This window comes from Callorhinchus milii, unplaced genomic scaffold (assembly GCF_018977255.1).
Source record: "Callorhinchus milii isolate IMCB2004 unplaced genomic scaffold, IMCB_Cmil_1.0 Scaffold2, whole genome shotgun sequence".
Lineage (NCBI taxonomy): Eukaryota > Metazoa > Chordata > Chondrichthyes > Chimaeriformes > Callorhinchidae > Callorhinchus > Callorhinchus milii.
Window position 1 is genome coordinate 5,912,503 of NW_024704743.1, and position 25,981 is coordinate 5,938,483.

The following is a 25,981-nucleotide window of genomic DNA, read 5'->3' on the forward strand; positions in this document are numbered from 1 at the left end:
GAAAAAAAAACGATAATAAATTGATCAGTTCAATCCACGACTGTTTGTGAGATGCTGCTGTGCACAATTGGCTGCCGCATTTCGTCCACAAATATACAGTCAATTCACCTTACAATATATTCTGTGAAGCGCTTTGAGGCATCTAGAAGACGTGATAAGGCGATATATCAAATGTAAGGATTATTATTATTAGGAATGGACCTTGCAACAGTGTCCATTTGTTTTCTACATTTAAGAATTATATATAACTTCAAAGTACAAGCGAGAGATTTTGCCACTATATCGTGGCTTATGGTCATCTTCAGGAAGAACAGCTGACACGTAGCTCTCTAGCCCACAAAGGCGGACGACTAGAATAACCTGCTTCCTCTGCTTCTCTCTGCTTGTGAAAAGGATGGCGCAAAGTCTTCTGCAGAAGGTGAACCTGTTATACAAAACAAGTAATAATTCTGATTTGTCATAATAATTCGTAAGCCACAAATCCAGTAACAGACCGCGCTTCCTTAACCAGTAAATATCAGTAGTATTACCTCAGAAAAATCATCTCTCTCCGATTTCTTGATTGCAGACTCTGCCATCCAGTTGCGGAGAACGTACCTTGGGTTGGTACCTTTAACCAGAAAAAATAAGGGCCTTCAAACAGGGTTATGCTTCATGGCCCCCTATCTGCCCCTCCATCACCAGGCTAGCATTCTGCAATTCTGACCCACTTTCTGAACTCCATCCCAGAGTCCCCGACTTGTTCCCTCCCTCCACTCGTTCAAGGCCCCATCTCACGGCATAAGTCTTTGATCATGCTTCAGTCAACTTTCTCCTCCCAACACCCTTCGGCACCAAGCCCCAGCTCAAGCATCTCAGCCACCAGTGTCAAGTGCTTTGAGACATCCTTCGGATGTGAAATGTACGATACATATGTAAATTGTATTGCATTGACATATACACGTAGGTCAAATAGTTGCACGTTCAAACCATTGGAAGAAAATAATCATGCAATATGCAGCCTAAAGTAAGAGAGCAACTTAAAAATATACTTACTTTTCATTCTGAATCTCCTTGCCTTATCTGAATCCTTATCTGAGTTCCTACAAGAAATATTTGTTCAGATCAATGTTTTCAGTAAATTACATTATCCGGTTTTTTTTGCAGTGGCAGTGGGACCTTTATTTTACTTTTAAAAATGTTATATTGAAAATGTCTCCTTTTTTCCTCCCTCTGTAGGTCACTTTATGGTGTGGAACATTTTCCACCATATTAAATGTTTTCTGCACAAGCAACCTACACCGAGGCCTCCATCATTGCTGCTCTGTGACTCACATCTAACTAATCCTCTGATTTTCCTTTCTCTGCATCAGGAAATAGCTACAACACAATAAAGACTGGGTATTTACATAGACTTTGCAAATTTGTCACCTACTAATCATAGAAATGTGCAGCACAGAAGACCATTTGGCCCATCATCCCATAACTTCATGAACTTTCACCCATGGACCTCCATATCGCTACACAACAACAACTTGCATTTATATATCTCCCTTTACACAGGGTAGCTTCCCGGAGCACTTGACAGTGGCGGAGTCTGACCCCGAGTCAGGGGAGAGGGAGGGGGGAGGTGACAGTAAGCACGATCAAAAAGGAAGGACTTCAGGCGGGATTTGAAAATCAGGAGGGAGGGGCAGGGCGGAGGGTTTGAGGGAGAGAGTTCCAGAGTTTTTGGGTGTAGTGGCTGAAGGTACGGCCAGCAATGGTGGAACGGAGGGGAAAAGCTATGAACAGGATGCTGGAGCCTGCTGAGCGGAGGCAGTGGGTGTGGGAGTGGACGGTAAGCAGATTGGATAGGTAGGGAAGTGCGAGGGCATGAAGGGATTTGAAAACGAGTGAGAGGATCTTGAATTTGATTCAACAACAACAACAAGATTCCATTTATAGAGCGCCTTTCACGTCAGGAGGACGTCCCAAGGCACTGTACAGTTGGGATTGGGAGCCAGTGGAGCCTGGCAAGAACTGGTGTGATGGGGGTACAGAGTTTTGTGCGGGTGAGAATCGGAGTTCTGAATTAGTTGTATATTGTGTATGTTGGAGTTCGTTTTCAAATCCCTTCATGCCCTCGCACTTCCCTATCTTTCCGACTTGCTCGCCCTCGATTCCACCACCCGCTGCCTCCGCTCGCCTGGCTCCGGCCTCCTGTTCATCCCTTGCCCCCTCCGCTCCACAATCGGTGGCCGTGCTTTCAGTCACCACGCCCCGAAGTGCCGGAATTCTCTCCCCTAATCCCTCCACTTTGCCTCCTCCCTCCCTCCCCACTTTCAAATTTCACCTAAACCCGTTGCTTTTTGATCATGCTTACGGTCATCTCCCTCTCCCTTTGGCTCGGGGTCACACTATGCCACTGGTAAGTGCTCCAGGACACTACCCGGCATGAAGGCCACTGTGTAAATGTAAGTTGTTGTTGTTGTATACACATGTGAGGAATATAATAATAATAATAATATAATAATAATTATCCTTGAGCTCTAACCACTGAGCCTCAGGACTCCACATTCTGACATTTTAAGAATTTAGCAATTAAAAAATAATTCATCCCACAACACTCCACGGACCCAGGCCAGGCAAAAGCAAAGTGTTATTTAAAGAAAGCCTAAAGCCCAAAGATATTGCTGTACTGTCTACCAAATATAGCCCTGGCTACATATTTACAATGTGCAGAACAAAGTGAATAGGAACAGACAGGAATTATGTCTGGATCCAACATCCACCAGGGTTAAACCGACCTCCACAGGATTATACTGACCTCCACATCTGAAGTTGCTGTAATTGCAAAAGTGGATTATTGGATACAAAGATATAGAGATTAGTCTTGTTATAATGTGGGAAATGGATACCCACAAATGACTCTAAAGAATACAGAACAACACACAAATATCCTCACCTCTTCAACCTGGACAGATACAAATTAACCCAGTGGGAGAAGAATTCATGTCTTCCAAGCTGTTGAAGAGCCCAGAATTCCTAGACCAAAATACAATTAAGCCTTCTACGTTAGAATCTCTATGTTTAATGTAAAAAAAAGTAGATAAATTGCAATTCTTTTTTCAAACTATTTTATGAAAACAAATAAAATCTTGAAAGCATAAGTAAATAGATTAAATTTAAATGATGTTTCAAACAATAATAATCCCTGCATTTTTAATATAACACCATATCGTATCGAGAATGTCTCAAAGCTCTTCAAAGGAATTTGTTTGTTTGAATACAGCAGACAATGTGCGCGTAGCAATGTCCCACAAACAATGACAAAGTGCAAGCAAAAGTCAAAATGATCTGGAGATTGTTGGCCAAAACACTGGAAGAAACTTGCTTCTTTTTTGAATAAAAATGTTTAACATCTATTCCTAATCCTTACATTTGGTATAGCTCCTTTCATGTCAGGATGACTTCTCAAAGCACTTCATAGAATATACTGTAAGGTGCAGTGACGGTATGTTTGTGGGTGAATGTGGCAACCGATTTGTGCCATGAAGTTAATGACCAATTTGGGGTGATTGTTGGCCAAAACACCGGGAGAAACTCCCTTCTCTTAATAATAATAATAATCCTTGCATTTGATATAGCGCTTTTCATGTCAGGAGGATGTCCCAAAGCGCTTCACAGAACACACTGTAAAGTGAATTGACTGTATATTTGTGGGCGAACGCAGCAGCCAATTGCGCACAGCAATGTCACACAAACAGTCGTAGATTGAAAATGACCAATTTAATTATTGTTTTTGGTTTTGGAGGGATTATTATTAGGCGTGTGGAGTAAGGAAACTTGCCCAAGGTTTCGCCCCCTGCCTGGAATTGAACTCAGGTCTCTCACTTGGAAAGCGAGTGCTCTAACCACTGAGCTACAGGACTCCACTCTTTTCAAATAGTGCCATGGGATCTTTTAAAGTCTACCTGAACAGCAGAAGGGACCTCGGTTTAACATCTCATCTGAAGGACCACATCTCTGATGGCACCACAGCACTGCAGTGGATTGGCAATGTACACTATGAGCTCCAAGTCCCGATGTTGGTCTGGAACCCAAAACTTTCTGACACCCTAAAGAAGATATTCTAACATTTGGTTTAATCCTATTCTATGCCTAGTCTCACACCAAAGAGTAGCATAGAGTTTGGATTCTTAATTTGGAAAATATGTGTTATTATTGTTGATACTGTTTATATTTTTTAAAAATGTATAGGATTCCATAAAAAATTGTGTGCAATTTAAATTAATTATCAAGCAACTTTTTTTTGTGTGTATCTGCATAATTGAAAATCACAAAGGCTTATATTAAAATGAATTGTGGGACACACAAATGATTTGTTTGAGTTTCTCCAGGAAGAGAATTTGGTAAGTTCTGTCCCAGCGATGGAGTACATCTGCCTATTTTTACTTCCAGATGCTGCACTTTGCATTTACCTGTATTGAATTTAATGTGTCGAGGACCAACCTAGATGTGTGCCCTGTTGAATTTTCTGTACGATCCTGGCTGCCTCCTTTATTTATTCTCCCCGTCTCAACTAATTGCTTAAGCCTCCTCCCACGTGCAAACCAATACCAAGGATTCATGATAAGAATAATCCTTACATTTGATTTTGCGCATTTCACGTCAGGGAAATGTCTGAAAGTGCTTCACAGAATTCATTGTAGTGACTATTTTTGTAGGCAAACAACCTCAACAACCGCACAGCGAATGATCAATTTTATTTGGTGATAGTCATATCACGGTGGGACGATAAACCAGCACAGGTCCAGGGTTGTGAAGATCAATTTTAGCCAATTTCTTTCTTTGCATCATGGTTAATTAGCAGCTGTAACACTTTACTGGGAAGATGTGAGAATAAATGGGTCAAAAGTTTTTGCACTTGTGATCTCTGGTGAATGCAGTTACTAGAGTTGCAACATTTTGTAAAGAATTTCTAATGACCTAATAATAATTTCTAATAACATTTACCTCTGGGATGTTGTTAAGCTCGAGTTGTTTGTGGGTAATCTCACTGAGATGGCGAAATAACATTGTAAAATCAGCTCTTGTATCTTCCATTAGCTACAAATATGAAAAATAAGCTAGTCAGTATATATGATATATAATAGACATTGTTGCTGCCTAAGGAAGAGGTATTTAGTAGTATCTGAAAGGGTTATGGAAGAAATATTACATAGGCCTGATCAGATATATTTTTAAAAACCACATGTAAAAACAAAGTAATTACAATTATCTCCAGACATCATTCAGGAATTATAACTGGGCATTGTGTTTAATCAGAGTCAGTTAAAGAGGGTTTAGTTTGAGGATTATCATTATAAATTTAAAAAGGAAGATTAGAAGAATTTTAGCTGTTAGAAGACTTTACCAGAAATGGCTGTCAAAGCTAAGTCCATAAGAACATAAAAGGGAATTGAATAAATACATGAGGAAAAACATTAAAGGGTTTGAAGAAAGAGCAAGGGAGTGAGATTAGAGTAGAAAGCTTTAGTGGGAGCTAGCACCACATGATAATAAGTAATGTTAAAACTAGTCAGTGTAATGAGCATGTGTAGACAGTAAATATTCACCTTCAGCAAGTATGCAATCAAATAATCATCACCACTTTCATGTCCAAACAAGCCCAATTTAGCTCCGAACAACTCCTGGAATCTAACAATTGGATAGAAAGAAATCGCTTGAATACACGTCAGCAATCAGGCCTTTGAGGCAAATTCTCAAATGAACTGTCATGTCAACAAGGCCAGTTTCAACAAGCAGCATAGCTGTAAATGTCAGCAAGGCAAAAACGTGAGAGAGTGCAAGCTCTGGCAGAGACACAAGTCTCTTTCAGTGCTTTGGGACGTCTTCCCGACGTAAAGGATGCTCTATAGATGTAATTTTGTTGTTGTTGCTGTTGCGACCTGTGAACATCATAGAATCCTACAGCACAGTTGGAGGTCATTAGACCCCACGTGCCTGTGCCAGCTCTTCGAAAGAGCTATTCAGCTAGTCCCACTCCCCTGCTCTTCCCCATGGCTCTGCAATTCTTTTCCTTTTTAAGTTCTTATCCAATTCCCATTTGAAAGCTACAATCGAATCTGCTTCCATCACCCTTTCAGGCAGTGCATTGCAGACCATAACAACTCTCTGGGTAAACAAAATCTCCTTGTCTCCCCTCTGTTTCTTTTGCAATTATCTTAAATCTGTGTCCTCTGGTTACTGACCCACTCGCCAGAGGTAAGTTTCTCCCTATCTGCTCTATCAAAACCCCTCATAATTTTGAATTACCTCTATTAAATCTACTTAAATCTAATATCTTCCACTTGGGTGGGTGAAAATCCAATATAGTGGAATGGGATTCAATGACGTCTCTCCTTTCAGCCCACTGTAAGCCTTGAAACAAGCAGCAACGTGAAATGCTGTAAGAGAAGCTTCCTTATCCCATTAACATTATGACAATCCTCACCCCCGTCTTCAAATCCCTCCACTCCTCTGCACCCCCCCCACCTCTCTGACCTCCTCTCTCCTCACAACAGTGCCTGTTGCCTTCGCTCCTCCAGGTCTGGCCTCCTCCTTGTCCCCCGAGTCATCCGCTCCACCCTCAGCGGCCGTGCCTTCAGCCACTGCGCCCCGAGGCTCTGGAACTCCCTTCCTCACTCCCTTTGCCTCGCTCCCTCTCTTCCTACTTTCAAGTCTCGGCTGAAGACCTTTCTTTTCGACCGCGCCTTTGGTCACCTTCCTCCCCCTCCCCCTGGCTCAGCCCCGGGATCCGTTACTGTGAAGCGCTCTGAGACGCCGTCCAGCGTGGAGGGCACTATGTAAATCCAAGTTGTTGTTGTTGTTGTTGACAAGCATTCAGCTGGGAGGAGAGGGTTAGCTATACAAATGTAATCTTGTTGTTGTTTTAATTAATTAATTCTCTGATGGACCCCTTTAACCTCTGTAAGGTAAGAAAGTACTGTTGTTTACAATTTTTTTTAAAACTCAGATCACAAGATTACTTCTTTTTATACCTTGAATCTGAATCCATAACATCACTTAACTTATCTTTTCAACCGTGCCTATGGTAACCTACCACTCCCCTTTATCCTTTGCTTAGCACCTTACCCGTCACAGTGAAGTGCTCCGAGACATTATCCTACATGAAGGGCAGAGGTTCCAAAGTTAAAACATCCTATTTTCATCACATTATCTGAGTGAAAAATGAGTGCTAGATGTCTTTAGGCTGTTAAATTCAGATTGGAAAAGACTGAAGCTTGGGCTTTGTTAGTTGTTATTAATAAATGCTTAATATTTGAGGGAAAATTTATGTTCAAGGATACGGGGAAAGAGTGGGGAAATGAGATTAGTCAGCTCCAGTGAGAAAGCCAGAACTAACACAATTAATTCAATGGCCTATTTCTGTGCTTTAAACGTTCTAATATTCCTCTTGAACTTCCACATTTCTCTCTTTATCCATTGATCATTAGCAACTAGTTGTGGGCGGAAACCTCAACTCATTGTGCACTAATGAAACTTAATGTGGCAGAAATTCTCACCCATGCTTCTCACAATAGATCTGCAAGCCAGTATGAGTCAGAGGAAGCAGAAATAGAGAGAAAAAATCTCAGGAAACATTGAAGCAGAAAACAATATCTCTGATGTACCTTTGCAAAGCCCAGTTTAAGTTTTCCCAAAAGATCTTTAACACTCATTTTTCACAAACATTATATGATGAAAATAAAATGTTTTGCTTGTAATAGCCTTTGAAGCTCTGCCTCTTTCACTTTGGGGGTGGCTTTCACAATTAGTTTTAATGTGCCCTAATAAGCTACATTCTCTCATCCGCCCCTGAAGTAGATGACTCATCATCAGTGACCGAAACCATAATAATGTTGGGACTAATTCCCCAAACATGCAAAAACAGAAGACAATGCACAAAATGATTTGAGATTTAAGTGCTGAGAAGCATCACAATTGTGAAACCATCTCCTTAAGAAGGCGACTAAGCAGGACTTTCCCACAGCAAACATCTGCTGGAACACGCACGAGTTATGTGCTCAGCTAGAAGCTCAATGCATCTGAGTGCATCAATGCCTCAAATACATCTTATTGACTAAATTATCAAAATTTGTATTCAAATCTCCTCTGATAGCTGCAATAAAAAATAACATACTTTGTCTGATAAAGATCAGGGTACCCTTTCAGAATTTGTTGAGCCCTGGAAAACAAAGCAAAAATTCAAGTCAAATACCATCTTGATATTTACAGAAGCTACAAAAACAATTTACATTTATACAAATCCTTTAACATAAAAGAAACATCTCAAGGTGCTTAACAGAATGAGATTTATTTTAAATTAAGTGAATGTTGGTATAGAGGGAAATGCAGCAACTAAACTGTACCAACAATGTCCATCAAACAAGATGAGTGATCAATTATAATAATTTATTTAGTAATAATAATACATAATCCTTTCATTTGATATGGCGCCTTACACATCCGGAGGACGTCTAAAAGTGGTTCACAGGATACACTATAAGTGTAGTGACTGTATTTTGTAGGTGAACGCAGCAGCCAATTTGCTCACAACCAATAAGCGAATGAATAATTTTAATTGGGATGAGAGAACACGAGTATATAGAGAGAAGATAGAGATTGCTACCCAAATTTATTCTAAACCTAAACTAAATCACTCTTTCAAACAAGCAGACAAATAGTTTCCAGATGACTGAGATTATATAGGAAACTAACTTGAAAGAATTCCAAATTTTCAGATCAGAGGACAGGAAAAACAAGCTACGAATAGACACACAATAGATACATGACGGAAATGACCATTTGCAAACATCTGGCCAGTCTCAAACTTTTCCAAATGCAGTAGCTAACTATCTCCCTGTTCATTTTTTTGACACCCAAGAAAACTCGGTAAAACAATTTTGGTAAAACATGACAACTGGTGGGACTTCCTCTGCTGATTTTGTGGCCTGCAGCTTGTTCTCATCTCTGGATACATCTCTTCTGCACACCACTATTCATGTAACACAGATAGCATTGCTCGATTTTGGCATGTTATACATCATGTTATGTGTAAAATTACACTAGTGAGATGCTGCCTTTCTGAAATTCAGGCCTCAGAACACAATTTTTTCCCCCAATTTGGGTGTTTGGGGGAAAATGCTTTTTTGTTTTGCTTTGGAAAATGAAAAGTATTTTTTTTAAAAATAATGGCAACTTATCTTTTTAAGAAACCAAACAGTTAAAACTGATAGCGTAAAAATGTTTTTTTTACTACCGAGTTTGACAATGAGCAGAATGGGTGCCTTTTTCCTTAAATCAAGAGGCAACAAAACAAAAACATCCTTTGAGCTATTATGTGTTTCTTAAACAGGATTGAGGTTCTTCCTACTTGCAATTCTCAGTACACAAAGGAGGAAATATCTTGTATAAACACTTCTTGGGGCCTAATTTGCAGACAGGAAAATGCTAGCCTGGTCATTATATTGTGACTGGGGAAAAAAAACACTTTTTACATCCGGGAAGTTAGTTGGCACAGGAAGACGACTGCAAGAATTACTCACACCAGTTGTTGCTTGGGGTCCAATAAAAGATTCAGTGCCAGTCGCAGTTTGTCTAAATTATATCGCCCAATGTTGGCTTGGTTCCCAATTTCGTAAAGTGCCTCATCGTCAGATGCATTTGGTACAAAATCTGGATCAGGAAACATCAGAATTTGTTTTGCATTGTTATTAATAGAAAACGGAATTAATAGTACCTAAATATTATTTTTCTTCTATCTTTTAACCACAGGTTGGAGTAAAGATACTGGTTGTAGCACGTACAAGTTAAAAAGCACATTGCCATTCCTAAAGTAAAGCAAAATGTTCAAAGTCAACCTTTTATCTCTTACATCCCCTCAACTGATTTTTATTAACTAAATAGCTAAGTCCCTTTTGAATTTGCTGATACAATCTGCCTTGCCCCTTTTCTGGTTCATCTATTAACAATAATTACCCTTGAGTAGCACCTTATCATGTTGTTGATACGTCTCAAAGTGATTCACAGGAAATACTGTAAAATGGTGTGACTGTGTGTATTTTGTGGGCCAATGCGGCAGCAAACAGCCATGGACTGAGTGACCAATTTTTTATTTTAGGCGATTGTTGGAAGGAACATTGTGAGAAACTCCCTTCTCTCTTCAAATAGTGCCAAGAGATCCTTAACGTGCACCTGGACAGGAAACAGGACCGTGATTAATGTCCCATCCACAAGTCGGCACCTCTGCCTACGCAGCAAACCCCAGCACTGCATTGGAGCGCCAGCAAAGGCTGTATTGGTTCCAAGTCCTGACTCACGAGCAAGAGCACTACCAACTGAGCAAGGCTGACACACCATTCTACATATTCACCACTCTCTGAATAACGTAATTCAATCTAACATGTCACTTAATATGTATAGTAGTTAGCTGATTCAAAGTTCTACACTTTTAATTTCTTAAAGTGGGGCTACCAGAATAGGCTATTAGGAATCGAGAGAGAAAAAGGAGAAGAAAGGTGGCCCAAATTCAACCAGCTCTGACACCTCAAACTAGAACTCGGAATTTGACTGAGACCCTCAGTTCTAGCCACTAGAGAGTGGTAATTTCAACAGGTTTCCTGCATGATAAAAAAGACACTTACTGGGATCGTAGGAATCCATAAAACCAAATGGACCATAATCGATGGTAATAGAGAGTAAACTGAAGTTGTCTGTATTACACACACCTGACAAACAGGAACATATTGATCAACAAATGAAAAAAAGGCCAATTTACTCTTTACTCTTTACTATTTAAAGATTTGATAGAACAGATAGATAATCACATATTGAATGAATTCACCTTTTTAAAAATTAAGTATAGACGGTCAGTGAAGGTAATGGATTGTGCAGGGTCATGTCTATATCCCTACTGAGAGTTCACAATCTCAGCCTGATGTTGGGAGAGGGAAGTTCCCAGCACTAGACAGATGCTTTCTCACAGGCAGGCAGTGTTGGAAAAAATATCAGGATACTTTTGTACCTCTCTTGATGATTATCTTGAGATCAACCTTGTCAGCTATTCAAATCATTAGAAAACAGAATGCCGGTGGCAATAAATGGCAAGTGAAAGACCATATAGAACCTTTAAAATATAAGTTAGCCTGAGACATTTAAAGATTAAATCTTTAAATAGATTTTAACATAATTTTTCACCTATAGTGTTTTCTCTACTAAACCCCCGCCCACCATCTTTTTGTTTCTGTAAAACCAAATTCAGAATTTGGAGCTTTTACTCTCTGAAGCATCCCCACTGCTCTTCTCTGAGCCTTTTTTAATGCTTGAATGTATTTTCAAGAATCTGTTTTGATCAGCCAGGTGTCTGACAGCAATCTCCATATTTAAGAGTATCCAAACCAGAATGAGAGTTCCACATATCTAGGCCACCCGCACATGGAAATTTCCCATGGGTTGGGATACACAGTCTCTCCCTGGAAGGATACATTCTGTTTACTTAATTCTGGAGAGTATTAGGTGCAGATTACTCTCCACACACCACCATCAATTCAGGCTCCCAGTCAGCTGCACAAAGCACTTTGACGTGTACTCCCAAAGCAAAAGGCGCTATATAAATATAAATTGTACTCAAAGAAATCCAGTAGAATCATCTAACTGGGAGTATTATATTAATGTCTAGATGGGACCTATTTCTGGAGAATCATACCATGTGCAAATCCCACTGACATCCAATTTGCGATGAGATGTGAAGTATCAGTCACAACTCGGGAGAAAAAGTCCTGCAATAACAAAATGCCATCACATTTTCCCAAATATTGTAAGATTAACGACAATTGTGTTAACAGCATTCACATTGTTTAGATTATAAAATTGTTCATTTGATAACATACCAGATATCTGTCCTGATTGGTCATGTTTATAAATGGAAAGTGTTCTTTTATAATAAAATCCACCAGCTTCCTGAGCAAAAAAAAAGGAATAACATACAAACTAAGACAGAAGTAAATAAGATGGTGAAAAAGCAACATGAACATTAACAAATGTTTAATGAAGACAAAAAGGCAATCTAGGAGGAGTATTGAAATATTTCAATTAAGTGTCCTTGTTTCAACTCGACAAAGTGACAATTACTTCAAACAAATCCATTTCATATTGATTCTTGCTCATTTTCTCCGAAGGATGCCGGGTGCCATCCATTCCACGGATACCAACAACAACAACAACAAAATTACATTTGTATAGCGCCTTTCATGTCAGGAGAACATCCCAAGGCGCTGGTGCATTCAGGCACTTTATCCAAGTTGCTAATCTCTATATCCACGCTTAAACTCCAGATTTGGGGTGGGGGGGGTAGGGAATCCTGCCTAATGTTTCCCCACTCTAGCCCGGGGGTTGCTGAGGCTAATTGTAAAGCTCCAACTGTGGCCCTCACTGAGATTCTGGTTACTTAATATACAGTATATTCTGTGAAGCGCTTTGGGACGTCTAGAAGACGTGAAAAGCGCTATATCAAATGCAAGGATTATTATTATTATTATTAGATTAGCAAATTCAATTTCAAAACTTGCAGTCCTGTAGCACCCTTCACACAGGATAATGTTTCAGAGCACTTCAGTTTAACGCCTCATCCAAAGTAGCTGAACTACTTTCATGGTTCAATTGTGTTTATCATCCCTCTTCTGAACTGGAGTCTGACGCTCTTATTTATAGCATTATATAATTATACATATTTATATACCCTTGTATATTAAGCATTTTATTGGGGGTTTAATTTATGTATAATCTCTATGATCTTAAAAACTTGAAAAAGATCTTCCCTGAATTTTCTCTTCTCCGGAGTGAACCAGCCTCCCTCTGTGTTAGGTGCCTAATTACAGCCTTTTAGTTGCCCGTCACTGTACCCTGTCTAATGGCATGTTTTCCATACCGTAACCTGGCAATCAGAAGTGTATGCAGTACTCAATAACAACAACAATTTACATTTTTATAATGTCTTTCACATTGGGAGGACATCTCAAAGCACTTCACATAACTGAGTGGGAGCCCCAGCTCCATACAGCATGGCTTCCTGTGACCTTTGTTCTGTTCTATTCCTGTTGTGGTGTGGGCAGGTGAAAGCCACATTGAAAGTTCTACTAAACTAAGACTGATTTTGCATTAATTACGTTGAGGCGAAATTATTATTATCATGATTTTCAACCTTTTTTATTTCATAGACAAAATATTCAACACTGTTACAGAACTGGTGACAGGCAGATAAAAGCAGTTTGATAAAGAGATTGTCCTGTGCAAGTTAGTTATTGCTTTGTGCTAAGCAATTCTTTCAACTCCCAGCCACATTTCACAAATGTTCCACTCAGGAAAGGAAACCAAAATGAAGTACTCCCTTTTACACAAATATCCATAGTGCCTTTAGCTTTGTTTTACTTGATAGCTATTTGGACATCTGTTCAAATACTGTTTAATTCAAACATTTATTTTAAAAATGAAGCACGAATAATAGGACCAGTTAGAAACAGCCAAAACAGGACATGTGAGCTCCAAACTACACGTACACAGCTTATTATACTAAAAAAAATCATTATTTATTAAAGTATTTGAGCAGGGCACAATTTTAGAGAGAAATATATTAAAGAATATGGTGTAAACTCTTCAGATGGCCTAGTGATTTAAAATCAAATAGCGCAGAGGAAAACTGTGTGCTATGTATCGTATTAAGGCAGTATTTCAAGGCAAAGCTGACAGACCAGCCAGTCTCGCTTGTTGGCAGGAGTTGGAGGGGTAGCTGGGTCAGACAGCCGTACACACCAAATTGTAGATTTAATTCTTGGTTGCTGCTAAGGTAGCAGATTGTCTGGCAACGATGTATTGTATTTTAAAAGTAGCTTTAAATTGTTGTACGTCAATGAAACGTTATCTTGTTGAAAAGCAACTGCAATTACCTTAACAATTCAGTCTCTCCAGAATGTGCTAGGATTTCTAGTGATCCAATCCGAAACCACGATTTAGCTACTCGAAGAACAACTGCCCCTTGAAGAAGATCCCATAGGCAAAACCACATTACATATCACATCACATTTTAACCATTAAGAAACTTTTTTTTAAATTCTGTTTAAATATAGGGATCTATTATTAGCGTGACTACCTTTTTCATTCTTTACATTTCCGTTGTAGAACTCGTCTCTCAACACATTATCGCCACTCACAGCGAGACTGCAGGAAATCGGTAAGATTGGGAAATAAATATCAGATGTTACTGCAAAATAGTTAGTCCATTACTAACTAAGAATTCCAGCTGAGTATTTTGCTTGCACTTTCAACCAATAATAGGAAAATAAGACATTCATTTTCAGATATCTTTTTAAGATCCCAAATGTAGCATGGGAAAGCATGACTTTTTTCCAAAAAGGTTGTCAGAGAGCAGGATGAATTTCAAGAGCTGACTGGTGGAAAAGACTCGAGTAGGACTTTTAAAAGGGAATCAAACTGACATCTGCACAGGAAGGAGTTCAGAGGTACAGGGAAGGAGCAGGGAAATGGATTATGATAGATGGCTTCATTGGAGGAGTTAGCACTGACACTAATGGCCTCCTACTGTTTCGTAGATTTCTCTGTCTTCATCACTCAAACTGTCGCAAGCCAGTTTGATTTGTCAAAAGAAAAGACCTAGAAATGGGTGATGTGTGAGGAGATCTGACTGATCTGTGGCAAAACACCTGCAAAATGCTGGGAAATGTGTTTTCCAATTCCTCTACAGGATTGCAACATTTTATAATCAGCCCTTGTGTTCCCTACAGCTACTTCTTCTTCCCCTATTGACCAGTAATAATGGTCAATAGTAATAATCATCGCTGTACCTTTTCTTCAGTGAATAATTATAGGAAAGGTATACAGCAGAACAAATGTTGGCTTCTCAGAACTAAAGGTCCTTAAGCCCCAGAACATCCACCTTCGTTCCTCCTCCAGACTGAAAAGTTATGCCGTCAACACATAAGTAGCAGAATATTTACCTGACTGCTCTAGTGGTAGGAATCCCAAGATAATGCATAGCCTCACTACACAGAAACTCCCGGACTGAAGAACGGAGAACAGCTCGGCCATCACCATGTCTGGCAAAATAGAGATCCAATCAGAAAGGATGGTAATAATCCAAATTCAATTCTAATTCACAATAAAAATGAATCCTTGTGTTTAATATAATGCCTTTCATATCAGGACATCTCAAAGCGCTTCACAAGATTTTACTGTAGAGTGTAGTGACTGTGTATTTTGTAGGTGAGTTCCGCTGCCAATTTGCATGCAGCAATAAAGCAATTTGCACAAACAGCCATGAAGTGAATTTATGGTCAACTCTGGAGGATTATTGGCCAGGAAAAATTCCTTTCCTTTTTCGAATAGTGCCATAGGATCTTGAACAGGACTCAATGCGGGGCTTGAACCCACAATCTTCTGACTCAAAGGTGAGAATGCTACCAATTGAGACAAGCTCACAACGCAATTACATTTATATAGCGCATTTCACATCAGGAGAACAACTCAAAGTGCTTCACACTACTGACTGACAACCGTGGAAGCTGGAGAGGGTAGGAAGGGGATAGATGACTGAAAGTATGTTTAAGGAAGTCTAGAGGCTGCTTTTGAAAGTGGGAGTCAGAGGAGCTCTGAGATAGAGTTCCAGAGAGTGGAGTCAGAATGGATGAAAGCTCACTCGCCAATAGTGGGGTGAATAGGGCAGGGGCATGAAGCAGGCCAGGGTATCGATTTATTTGATTTACCGAGAATATGGAGTCTTGCCTGAGCCTTTCAACTGGAGCTCCCATCGTGCCCCGTGCCTGTAAAATGAGAAAAAGATTTAACTCTGAGAAATCAATTTGTTTTCAATGAAGCAACTGATTGCTCTAATTGAATTGCTATTTCTTCCACAACGAATCCCTAAACAACAACTTGAACATTCAGCTTTAATTCTCCAAATAAACTCTAAAAACTGCAAAATAAATTCGAAAAACTACAAAGTAATTTCTCAGTGGAGACCTGTAGGGAAGTGGTTAGAGCACTCGCCTCACAAGCGAGAGGACCTGGGTTTGATTCCCAGGCACGGCGAAACCTTAGGCAAGTTATCCTTACCCGACATGCCTGTTTACCTAGCAGTAAGTGGGAACCTGGGCATTGGCGGGTCATTATCCGAGCGTAATAACCCCCTCAAAAAATAAATAATTTGGTCACTCAATCCACGACAGTTTGCGGGACACTGCTGTGCGCAATTGGCTGCCGCGTTTCACCCACAAAATATAGTCAATTCCTTTATAGTAAATTTAATGAAACGTTTGAGGCTTCTCCAATACGTGATAAGGCGCTATATCAACTGCAAGGATTATTATTGTACCACGTGCTTTATAAGGCAAGAAATCTCAGCCATGAAATCTACATTTCCTTCTAATCTATTGTATTTTACCTGTTAACATACTCGCCCAGCAAATGGGCTCTTCCATCTCCCAGTTGGCCAGACCAGACTCCAAACTGCATGAAGAGATAAAAAAAAATCATTTTGACCATTACATCTGCAGATCATGAGACCAGAATTCAATCGGAATTTTAAAATAAAGTTGCGAAGAGTACTACAATCATAACTTCATTTATTCACAAGTAAAATACACAAAACATAATTGAATAACATTCCATTAATAATATATAAAAAATAATCTTTGTATTTGATTTAGAGATTACAAAGTCCAGAACGTCTCAAAGTACAGCATTTCTGTAAAGTGTAGTGACTGTGTATTTGTATGCAAATGTGACAGCCAATTCGTCCCATAAACAGCTATGAAGTGAATAATCAAACTTTATCTGGAGGATTGTAGGCCAGTTCACACTGTCCTGACGTGTAGCTGTAACTCACAATCTTCTGTCAAAGAGACATGAGTGCTACCAACTGAGCCAGGCTGATACTTACAATTACAAGTTAATGAAGAGAAAACCTTCTCAGATCAGTGAATCAAAATTCACCTAAGACACACCTTGTTACTTAAAAATATTTTGATAAATGAAGCTTCCATACCTTCTTTGACCGTGCCTTCAGCTCTCCTCTCGACTCTCTACCCCCTCCTCGCTCCCTCCCTTCCCTCCCCTCACCCTGACCATTTCCCCCTTGCTCGGGTCCTGACCTAACTGTACAGCGCCTTGGGACGTCCTTCCGACGTGAAAGGCGCTCAATAAATGGAATCTTGTTGTTGTTGTTGTTTGTAATAAATCTCTCTCTGACTGCTCCATGCTGATATTAGTGCATAAAAGAAAAATGAGCCTTTTTGCTACAACTGTTGAGCACCAAATTCTTCCCCCAGAAGAAAGAAAATTGATATAATAATGTAAAATTTGTATACTTTTCAGCAAAATCCATGAGGAAATCTCACTTTACCTGATGACCACCATATCTATGAGCCATAGGCACTGATCCTGGCCTCACTCTCCCACCACTGACAAATTGAATGAACTCCTCCGTCTCTGCAACAGACACATCCAGGTCCAGCAGATCTTCCAAAACCTCCTGACGTAGAAATAAATGTAGATTTAAAGGCCAGTTGTGATTTTTAAAATGAATAGACAAGTCAAAATATTAATTTAATCTAGTGAACAATCTTAAAACAGAACTAGGTTGATCTGTAATGCCAAACCAGTGGCTATTGTCAGATTGAAGCTGCCTCATCATTTTTGCTGATTAAAAATATTTTCTTTTCTCTCGAAGTCATAATAATGGTTACCAGCATTTGTTATGTCCGGGCTTAACTATGCCAATGCTCTGCTCGACAGACTCCCCAATTCTTCCTTAAAATGCTGCAAGCTTTTCAGAACTCTGCAGCCCGTGTCCTTTCCTGCACCAGGCTATCATCTATCTCACGAGCTTACCACCCCCATTCTCACGAGCCTCTCACCTCAATCCTCGCTCGGCTCCATTGGCTCCCCATCTCCCAGCATATCAAGTTCAAGATCCTACTACTCAACTCTAAATCATGATTTCATAGTCTCACCCCACCCTACCTCTGAAACCCTATCAACCCAGCTGTTCCCTTTACTCAGCAGATTGAATGAACTTGATTCGTGACTGCTGCTCTATCCGTCCCACCATCAGCAGGCAAGCTTTCAGTCTTTCTGTCCCCAATCCATCTTAAGTCCCTCTGACTCCATCTCTTCATCAGTTCATTTACGGTCCATCTCAAGACCCACCTCTTTGACCGTGCTTTCGGTCATCTTTCCTCTCCCCAACCCAATTACCACACTCAGTTTGGGTGATCAGCCAATGCTGTTGTCCGCTTTGGGACGTCCTCCCAACATGAAAGACAATTTTTTTTTACAAATGTAAATTTGTGTTGTATTGCAGAGTCAGTGTTCACAAAATAACTATTCTTTCCCAAAGTTCTTTAAATTTAACAACATCTATGTCAATCTCCCATTTTATATGGAGCGGATGCCATCCATGTATTACGTTCAGATGGTAACAGTGACAAAGCAACAAATAACATCATTAGAGCAAATGAGGATTGGTACCCTCAAACTGCAAACTGTACTTCTGGCTCTTGAATTGCGATCAAAAATGCTTCAGATTCAAGTGTTGGAATGGAACTGTCTGAATGGATAACTGTATATTTACTGCCACTTCCATATTCCTTATTCCACAAGAACGTCCTACTGCTACCCTCCATAGCAAGGATGGCCAACACATTAGCCACTGACCACATGTGGTGAGTTGGGAATCCAGGTGTGGCGAAATTAAAATTTTGATTAGTAAATAAAAAATGAATAACAGACACTGTCACTGGGCACGTGATGTCAATATTCATATTCGCATGGCGTACGTGTGTACTTAAGACATTTTTGTGCATTTGTTGGTAAAATGGTGTGACAGAAAGCAAGTGTGTTTTGATCATTGTGTGCCCTTTACTTCCTTATTGGTTATCTGCTAAAATAGGGTGTAACACAGGTGGCAATGCCGGATTTCAGCACCATGGAAACACCAGCAATATTGTATGAAGAGGGGAGCAGTCGATGATGGTCAGTTGAACCAATCAGAATAACAACTCCAGGCCAGCAGAAGAAAGCAAGCCCAGTCAATCACAAGCAGCTCCAACAGGGAAAGGCCAAATAGTGTCCAACCATGTTCTGGATGGAGAGCAGGGGCGGTCTCCCAAAAAGAGAAAACTGCAAAGCTTTGCGCTAAGTGGTGGTAATAATACTAATAATAATCCTTGCATTTGATATAGCGCCTTATCACATCTTCGAGGCATCTCAAAGTGCTTCAAGTGAATTGACTGTATATTTTGTGGGCGAAACTCTGTAGCCAGTTGTGTACAGCAGTGTCCCACAAACAGTCGTGGATTGAATGACCAAATTGTTATCATTTTAAAAAAGGCATTATTACCCCTGGCAAAACGATACCCCAATCGACTAACAACCAGGTTCCTACTTACTGCTGGATAAACAGAGGCGAATGGAGTAAGGAAACTTGCCCATTGTTTTGCCAAACCCAAGTCCTCTCGCTTGCGAGGCGAGTGCTCTAACCACTCAGCTACAGGACTCCACATTTATTAAATAAATGTTTGTTAAGTAAATATACATGTAAACAAACATGTGAAGTACATTTACCTGTATTATGTGAGTGTATATATTAAAATTAGGGTATGTGGCTAAAATGGTGTTGCCGTTGTCACATCTGTGGCTAGTCAGCAATTTCTATTGGACAACACTGCTCTACAGGAATCCTATTGTATTTTATGGTGTCTTTATATTCAAGACCACTTTCTGAGGTGAATGAAAATCCTGAAATTCCCCTCTCGTAGCTTATCTGCTTCCCGAGTAGAATATGTTGAACATCTTGTGGAGCCATCTCATTTCCTGATCGACAATCAAGAAGAAACTCCAGGTCTACTATCTGGTATCTGCCATTCAGACAGGATGCTATTGCAGACGGATACCTAGGACATCTCATTTCTTATCAGGAAATGAGAAAAATGAGGCTCCTGCATGTCTGACAAGCTTGCTTTGCACAGACTACAAATGCTTTGACAAATTTCAACAAAACAGACTAATGTTGCTCAGGTACAGTCTTTATACAACATAAAATATTCATAGAACCATATAAATTTACAGCATAAAAGGAGGCCATTCTCTCTCTGACATGTCTGCTCTGTCTCTTATAAAGAGCAATCCATTCGGTCCCATTTACCTGCCCTTTCCCCATATCCCTGTATTTTAATCAAAAAACAAATGACACAAAATCCTGGGGTGACTCTATTTGTCATGACTAAAGATTGCATTCCACTTTCTTTACGTATAAACTGTAATAAAATTAAAATGATTTGTGATCAAACAGTAACAGATATTTAGAGGCCTTTTGGGTTATTTTAGGTTCATTACTATATGCTAAAAAGCAATGCTAGTGCTCCTCCAATTGCCAATTGGGTAAAGGCAGTCTGGTGAACACTAAATCACATTGGACAACAACAAATTACATTTATATAGCACCTTTCACGTCAGGAGGACGTCCCAATGCGCTGGACAGTTAGGGATTTGGACCTGAGAGGGGGGATGGAGGGCAGGGGTAAGAGGGTGATCGAAGACGCGTTTGAGGAAGGTCTTGAGACGGGCCTTGAAGGCAGCAAGGGAGGGGGCGTGGAGAAGGGACTGTGGGCTGGAGTTCCAAAGGGTGGGTGGGGCAGAGAGGCTGAAGCCCCGATTACTGATGGTTAAAAGACCAGAAAATTGCAGTTTCAAATTCTGATCTGTGCTGAGTCAGCTGATCTTAACCAGGGGAGCAGTTTCGGATGTCATAATTGCCTTTACGGTCTGTGTTTAAAATACCATTGGAAGTGGTTAACTAATTTAATGGGTATTGGTTTTAATTTTTCTATTAAAAAAATACAAATTTCTAAATATGTAATTATAATGATCTAAGGTACATGCCGTGACAGTACAGGAATATATACCAACCTTTGACACTGCTACAAGTTTGACCGCAGACTTGAATGGTGCAGGAGCAACAGAAGAAAAAATACAACCTTTCACCCGGCGGATATAGTTTTCTCTGATGGGATCAAGCGGGAATGCTTCTGTGAAAAGATTTGTTTTTCATAATTAATATGAGTCAAATTGTGCCAGTACAATTCAATTAGCTCAGTTACCGTCCTTATCTCTTATTTAGAAACTAATAAACTTTAAAATGATTGGGTAGGCAGTACAGTGACTAATAACTTGGGTTTACATATTGATTGACACAGACATTCAACCTTGCTTAAAACCGAATTGTATTTTTACAGAATTTATATCAACAAACAGCAACAATAAATTACAATTTGTACAGCTCATTTCACGTCAGAAGGACGTCCCAAGGCACTGGACAGTCAGAGATCTGCCCCCGAGCTGGTGGTTGTAGGAGGGCGGAGTGGGTAGGGGTAGTAAAGTGACAGAAGGCACTTGTCGAAGAGGAGGTAAGCAACAAATTGCATTTCTCAACATGAGACTCAACAAATTCCACCTGGTTTTAGCAGAACCTGCAGGTAGATATCAGGGAGTTGGCCTCAACACTCATTTCCATATTGTGTGAAATGCACTTCAATGTAGACGGACATCAGACTGAGTTATGGATTCATATGACTCACATATGACTAATGTGTAACAAATGCAGATTCATCTCAGTGATATTGTTGGTGGGGATGAGCAAGATAGGAATAGAGAAGTCCTGAAGTGCTGAGTTTTCTTTTCATTAATAAACTGACAGAAAAGTGATTTTTGAAAATATGCCCATTTTTATTTTGTGGTGCTAAAATAATGCCTTATTGGCATTTGTTCTGTTTCAAAGTCACACAATTTTCACATACAAGTAAAATCTACCAACAACAAGATTACATTTGTATAGCGCCTTTCACGTCGGGAGGATGTCCCAAGGCGCTGTACAGAGTACAGCATTTCAGACCCAAGCTGGGGTTGGGGGCGTAAGGGAGGGGAGGGGAAGTGGGGTGGCCGATGGCATGGTCGAAAAGGAGGGTCTTGAGGCAGGACTTGAAGGAGGCTAAGGAGGGGAGAGGCGGAGTGACTGGGGGATGGAATTCCAGAGATTGGGGGCAGAGTGGCTAAAGGCTCTCCCGCCAATGGTGGGGCGGGGGACATGGAGCAGGCCGGAGCCGGCTGAGCGGAGGGTATGGACGAGTTAGTAGGGGGTTAGGAGGTCGCAGGTAGGGTGGGGCGAGGCCATGGAGGGCTTTGTATGTGAGGACCAGGATCCTGAACTGGATCTTCTGAAGGATAGGGAGCCAATGGAGTTGGGCGAGAGTGGAGGAGATGGGGTCACGGAATTTGGTGCAGGAGAGGACACGGGCTGCAGAGTTCTGGATTATCTGTAGCCTGTGGAGGGAGGAGTTGGGAAGGCTGACAAGCAGAGCGTTTGCATAGTCGAGCCTGGAGGTGATGAAGGCATGAACAAGAGTTTCAGCGGCCTGAGGGGTGAGGTAGTGGCAGAGTCGGGCGATGTTACGGAGGTGAGGGAAGGCAGAGCGGGTCATGGCTTGAATGTGGGGGAGAAAAGACAGTTGAGGGTCGAACAAGACACCTCGGTTCCTGACTGGCTGGTGAGTTGTAGTGTGCAACCATGGAGGTTGATGTTACCAGAGCCTGAGGTGCTGAGGCACTGGCTCGAGCCAATCAAGAGGGCCTCAGTCTTATTCACATTCAACTGTAGGAAATTTGCCCTCATCCAGGACTTGATGTCCGACAGGCAGTCTGTCAGGAAAGCAATGGACCTGGAGTTGAGGGTGGAGGCAGAAAGATAGAGTTACAAACTACCAGCAGCAGTTTGTAATCCGAGTTTAAAATGCCTAACAGGAATTCTGTTGTTGACTGCAAGTGAATCAATCTTGTATCGTATTTACTTTAAATAAATTTTCCGCAGTTGCAAACTATTAATTTTCAGATTTCAAACTCCGAGATAACCAAGCTCACAGATACAGATGCCTCTTAGGAACATAGGAACAGGAGTAGGCTATCCAGCCCCTCGAACCTGTTCCGCCATTCTATGGGATCATGGCTGATCTGTACCTCAACTCCAATTACCCGCCTTTGCCCCATATTCCTTGATACCCTTACCTAACAATTATCTATCCACCTGTCTTCCAGCATCCACAGCCTTTTGGGTGGAAGAGTTCCAGATTTCCACTACCCTTTGGGTGAAAAATTGCCTCCTAATTTCACTCCTAAATGGCCTAACTCTAATTTTAAATCTATTTCCTCAGATGGGATTCCCCCACCAAAGGAAATAGTTTATCCTTATCTCCTCTATCCAATCCCTTTATTATTTAAAAAAAACTAAATTAGATCACCATTCAATCTTCTGAACTTAAGGGAATACCGACCAGGTTTATGCAACCTGTCCTCATAACTTAACCATTTAAACCCTGTTATCATTCTGGTGAATCTGTGCTGCACCCCTTCCAGAGCCAATATAACTTCCTGAGGGGCAATGATGCAGGTTAACCATCTAAAATTATATAGCTTGCAATTGAAAGCACTGCCTGGCAAGCTTCTTGCTGCTTGTCCAGGTAGGACCACCTTACCGATTAGGAATTTGGCTTGCAGGGTTGCAGTAGACTACACATTTACACTTATACAGTGTAAATTCATGTTTATTCAACCTTATTCATGTTGGGGGCAATGTCCAACAGCACTGGCCAATTTAGCTTATTCAGCCCTGGCTGAGACCACCAAACTCAGCACAGATGTGAATCAGCACACTTCCAGTTCATAACAGGCAGTTGGGGAATGTAAGAAAGGTCTCCTTGGAGTTTAATTGGCTCCAAGATGATATGTTTGGCAACAAAATGTTGGAATTGAGTCAACCCTCTGTGGCGGTCTGGTTCCTGAGTCAGGCAGGTTTACAGTACCCCAGAACATTCCTGATGACAGATCAGTGAGTCCGGCTCAGTAGGACAAGGCGAGGCAGACTGGTCACTCGAGGCAATAGCTAAGAAGGAAACAAATCTTCAAGACATTCTTTAGTTTACATGAAAGACACAGATACAAGGAGTCGATCAATCCCAATCGCTGTACAACAACTTGCACTTATATAGCACCCTCCACGCAGGATAGCGTATCAGAGCGCTGTATAGAATAACCAACAAAGTTACATAAAATAATTTACTTTACCTATTAACTTTTGAGATGTAAATCTCCATAGATCCATGGAGGACTTTGTCAGGTTACTTTCACTGTAACCCAACTTTGTATTACTATGATATTGTCGCCAATCAAACAAACTACACTCAGGGCCATAAGGAGCCGTGGATTCTTTTCCTTGTCCTTGAGAAAGTGCCACACCAGCCGTTCCCCAAAACACCCAAATTTTCACCAGGTACCGTGGAAGCATACTTGCGGGCGGGGTTAAATCTATTCCTTTCACTCTTCGTAACAATTCCCCATGACGCACGACAACGTGCAATTTAAGACAACAATAATAATAACTCTTGCATTTGACAGGACTTGTAGATTTGCTTGAGTTCTGTTCCCTTCCATTTTGATGAACGCAGATTCGAGAGAAAAAAAAGCAGCAAAATATCTACCCCATTCCAGAGCTAATCGGGTAAAGATTCATTTTCTCCCTCTCCCCCGTTCCCCTGCTTTTTTTTTAATACAAAAAAAAAGAAGAAAAAAGCTTCAGGCTCAGGCAGGCAGCGTTCCCACAAGGAAGAGGAGAAACAAAAGGAAGTGAGAGCTGAGCCCGTTGACGTCGCTTCAAGTGGGCAACAACCTGGGTTAACTCCTCCCCGTCCTGGGAATGATTTAACGTGAGAGAGAATGTAATTTAGTTCAGTATCCAGTGTTCCGGGTTCAAATCCCTTCGCTCCCCGGCACCTCCCTACCTCCTCACCCCCCCCCCCCCCAATCCACCGCCCGGAGCCTCCGCTCGACCGGCGCCGGCCTCCCGCTCGTCCCTCGCGCCCTCCGTCACCCACCATCGGAGGTCGCGCTTTCAGCCCCTACGCCCCGAAACTCTGGAACGCTCTCCCTCAACCCCTCCGCCTTGCCCCCGCTTTCAAGTCCTGCCTTCCCCTTCCCCCTCCCCCCCAACCCGGCTCGGAGTCAGACTTCGGCACCGTTAAGCGCCCCGAGACCCTACCCCTGTGTTGGGGGGAGGGAAGGGGGAGAGGGGGGTAAGGAAGGAAGGAGGGAAGGGGGAGAGGGGGGGAAGGAAGGAGAGAGGGAAGGGGGAGAGGGGGGTAAGGAAGGAAGGAGGGAAGGGGGAGAGGGGGGTAAGGAAGGAGGGAGGGAAGGGGGAGAGGGGGGTAAGGAAGGAAGGAGGGAAGGGGGAGAGGGGGGTAAGGAAGGAGGGAGGGAAGGGGGAGAGGGGGGAAGGAAGGAGGAGGGAAGGGGGAGAGGGGGGAAGGAAGGAGGGAAGGGGAGAGGGGGTAAGGAAGGAGGGGGGGGGAGGGGGGTAAGGAAGGAGAGAGGGAAGGGGGAGAGTGGGGTAAGGAAGGAAGGAGGGAAGGGGGAGAGGGGGGAAGGAAGGAGGGGGAGGGGGAGAGGGGGTAAGGAAGGAGGGAAGGGGGAGGGGGGAAGGAGGGGGGGAGGGGGGAAGGAGGGGGGGGGGGGGAAGGAGGGAGGGAAGGGGAGAGGGGGGAGGGAAGGGGAGAGGGGGAAGGAAGGAGGGGGGAGAGGGGGGAGGGAAGGGGGAGAGGAGAGAGGCGAGAGAGGGGAAGGGGGGAGGAGAGGGGGAAGGAGGAGTGGGGGTGGGGGTGAAAGGGGAGGGGGGAAATTTTTTTAAAAAAAGTTTTTTGTAGGTTTTAAATTAAAAAAAAACTAAACTTCTTTGTTTTACACACACGCGCGCGCGCGCGGACGGTCGACACCCCGAAAACCCGCCCAATTGGGCGTGAAGCCGCCCTCACCTGAGGCCACCCCGCCCGCCCGCCCGCCAGCCAACGGCCGGTTTGTGGGCGGCTCC

The 25,981-nt window shown here is 41.8% G+C and overlaps 1 protein-coding gene across 3 annotated transcripts; it reads right to left on the reverse strand.

Annotated features, from left to right (window-relative positions):
• Positions 1-194: 194 nt before the first annotated feature.
• LOC103183599 (protein adenylyltransferase SelO) lies at positions 195-25,957 on the reverse strand. 3 transcript variants are annotated; one of them, XM_007901168.2, is made up of 20 exons: positions 25,926-25,957; positions 24,187-24,808; positions 20,983-21,101; positions 17,417-17,545; positions 16,457-16,521; positions 15,780-15,836; positions 15,015-15,113; positions 14,150-14,217; positions 13,947-14,034; positions 11,895-11,964; positions 11,711-11,783; positions 10,650-10,733; positions 9,552-9,681; positions 8,147-8,191; positions 5,580-5,661; positions 4,978-5,070; positions 2,927-3,006; positions 1,036-1,082; positions 531-610; positions 195-424 (listed from the first exon to the last, which is right to left on the reverse strand). In XM_007901168.2, exons 2-20 carry the CDS (start codon positions 24,404-24,406, stop codon positions 302-304), a joined length of 1,752 nt encoding a protein of 583 aa, XP_007899359.2. In that variant the 5' UTR covers positions 24,407-24,808; positions 25,926-25,957; the 3' UTR covers positions 195-301. The 3 variants fall into 3 exon arrangements, with proteins under 3 accessions (XP_007899359.2, XP_007899360.2, XP_007899361.2); XM_007901169.2 differs by lacking the exon at positions 15,780-15,836; XM_007901170.2 differs by lacking the exon at positions 15,015-15,113.
• Between the last annotated feature and the right edge of the window lie 24 nt (positions 25,958-25,981).

Bases quoted from the DNA above. Each gene is read 5' to 3' on its own strand.
- LOC103183599 (XM_007901168.2), bottom strand. From the start codon at position 24,406: ATGCTTCCACGGTACCTGGTGAAAATTTGGGTGTTTTGGGGAACGGCT. The intron at 8,192-9,551 runs GTGAGTAATTCT...TTTGTTTTCCAG, and splicing joins GACCCCAAGCAACAACTGGT to GGCTCAACAAATTCTGAAAG. The intron at 5,071-5,579 runs GTGAATATTTAC...TCATATTTGTAG, and splicing joins TGATTGCATACTTGCTGAAG to CTAATGGAAGATACAAGAGC.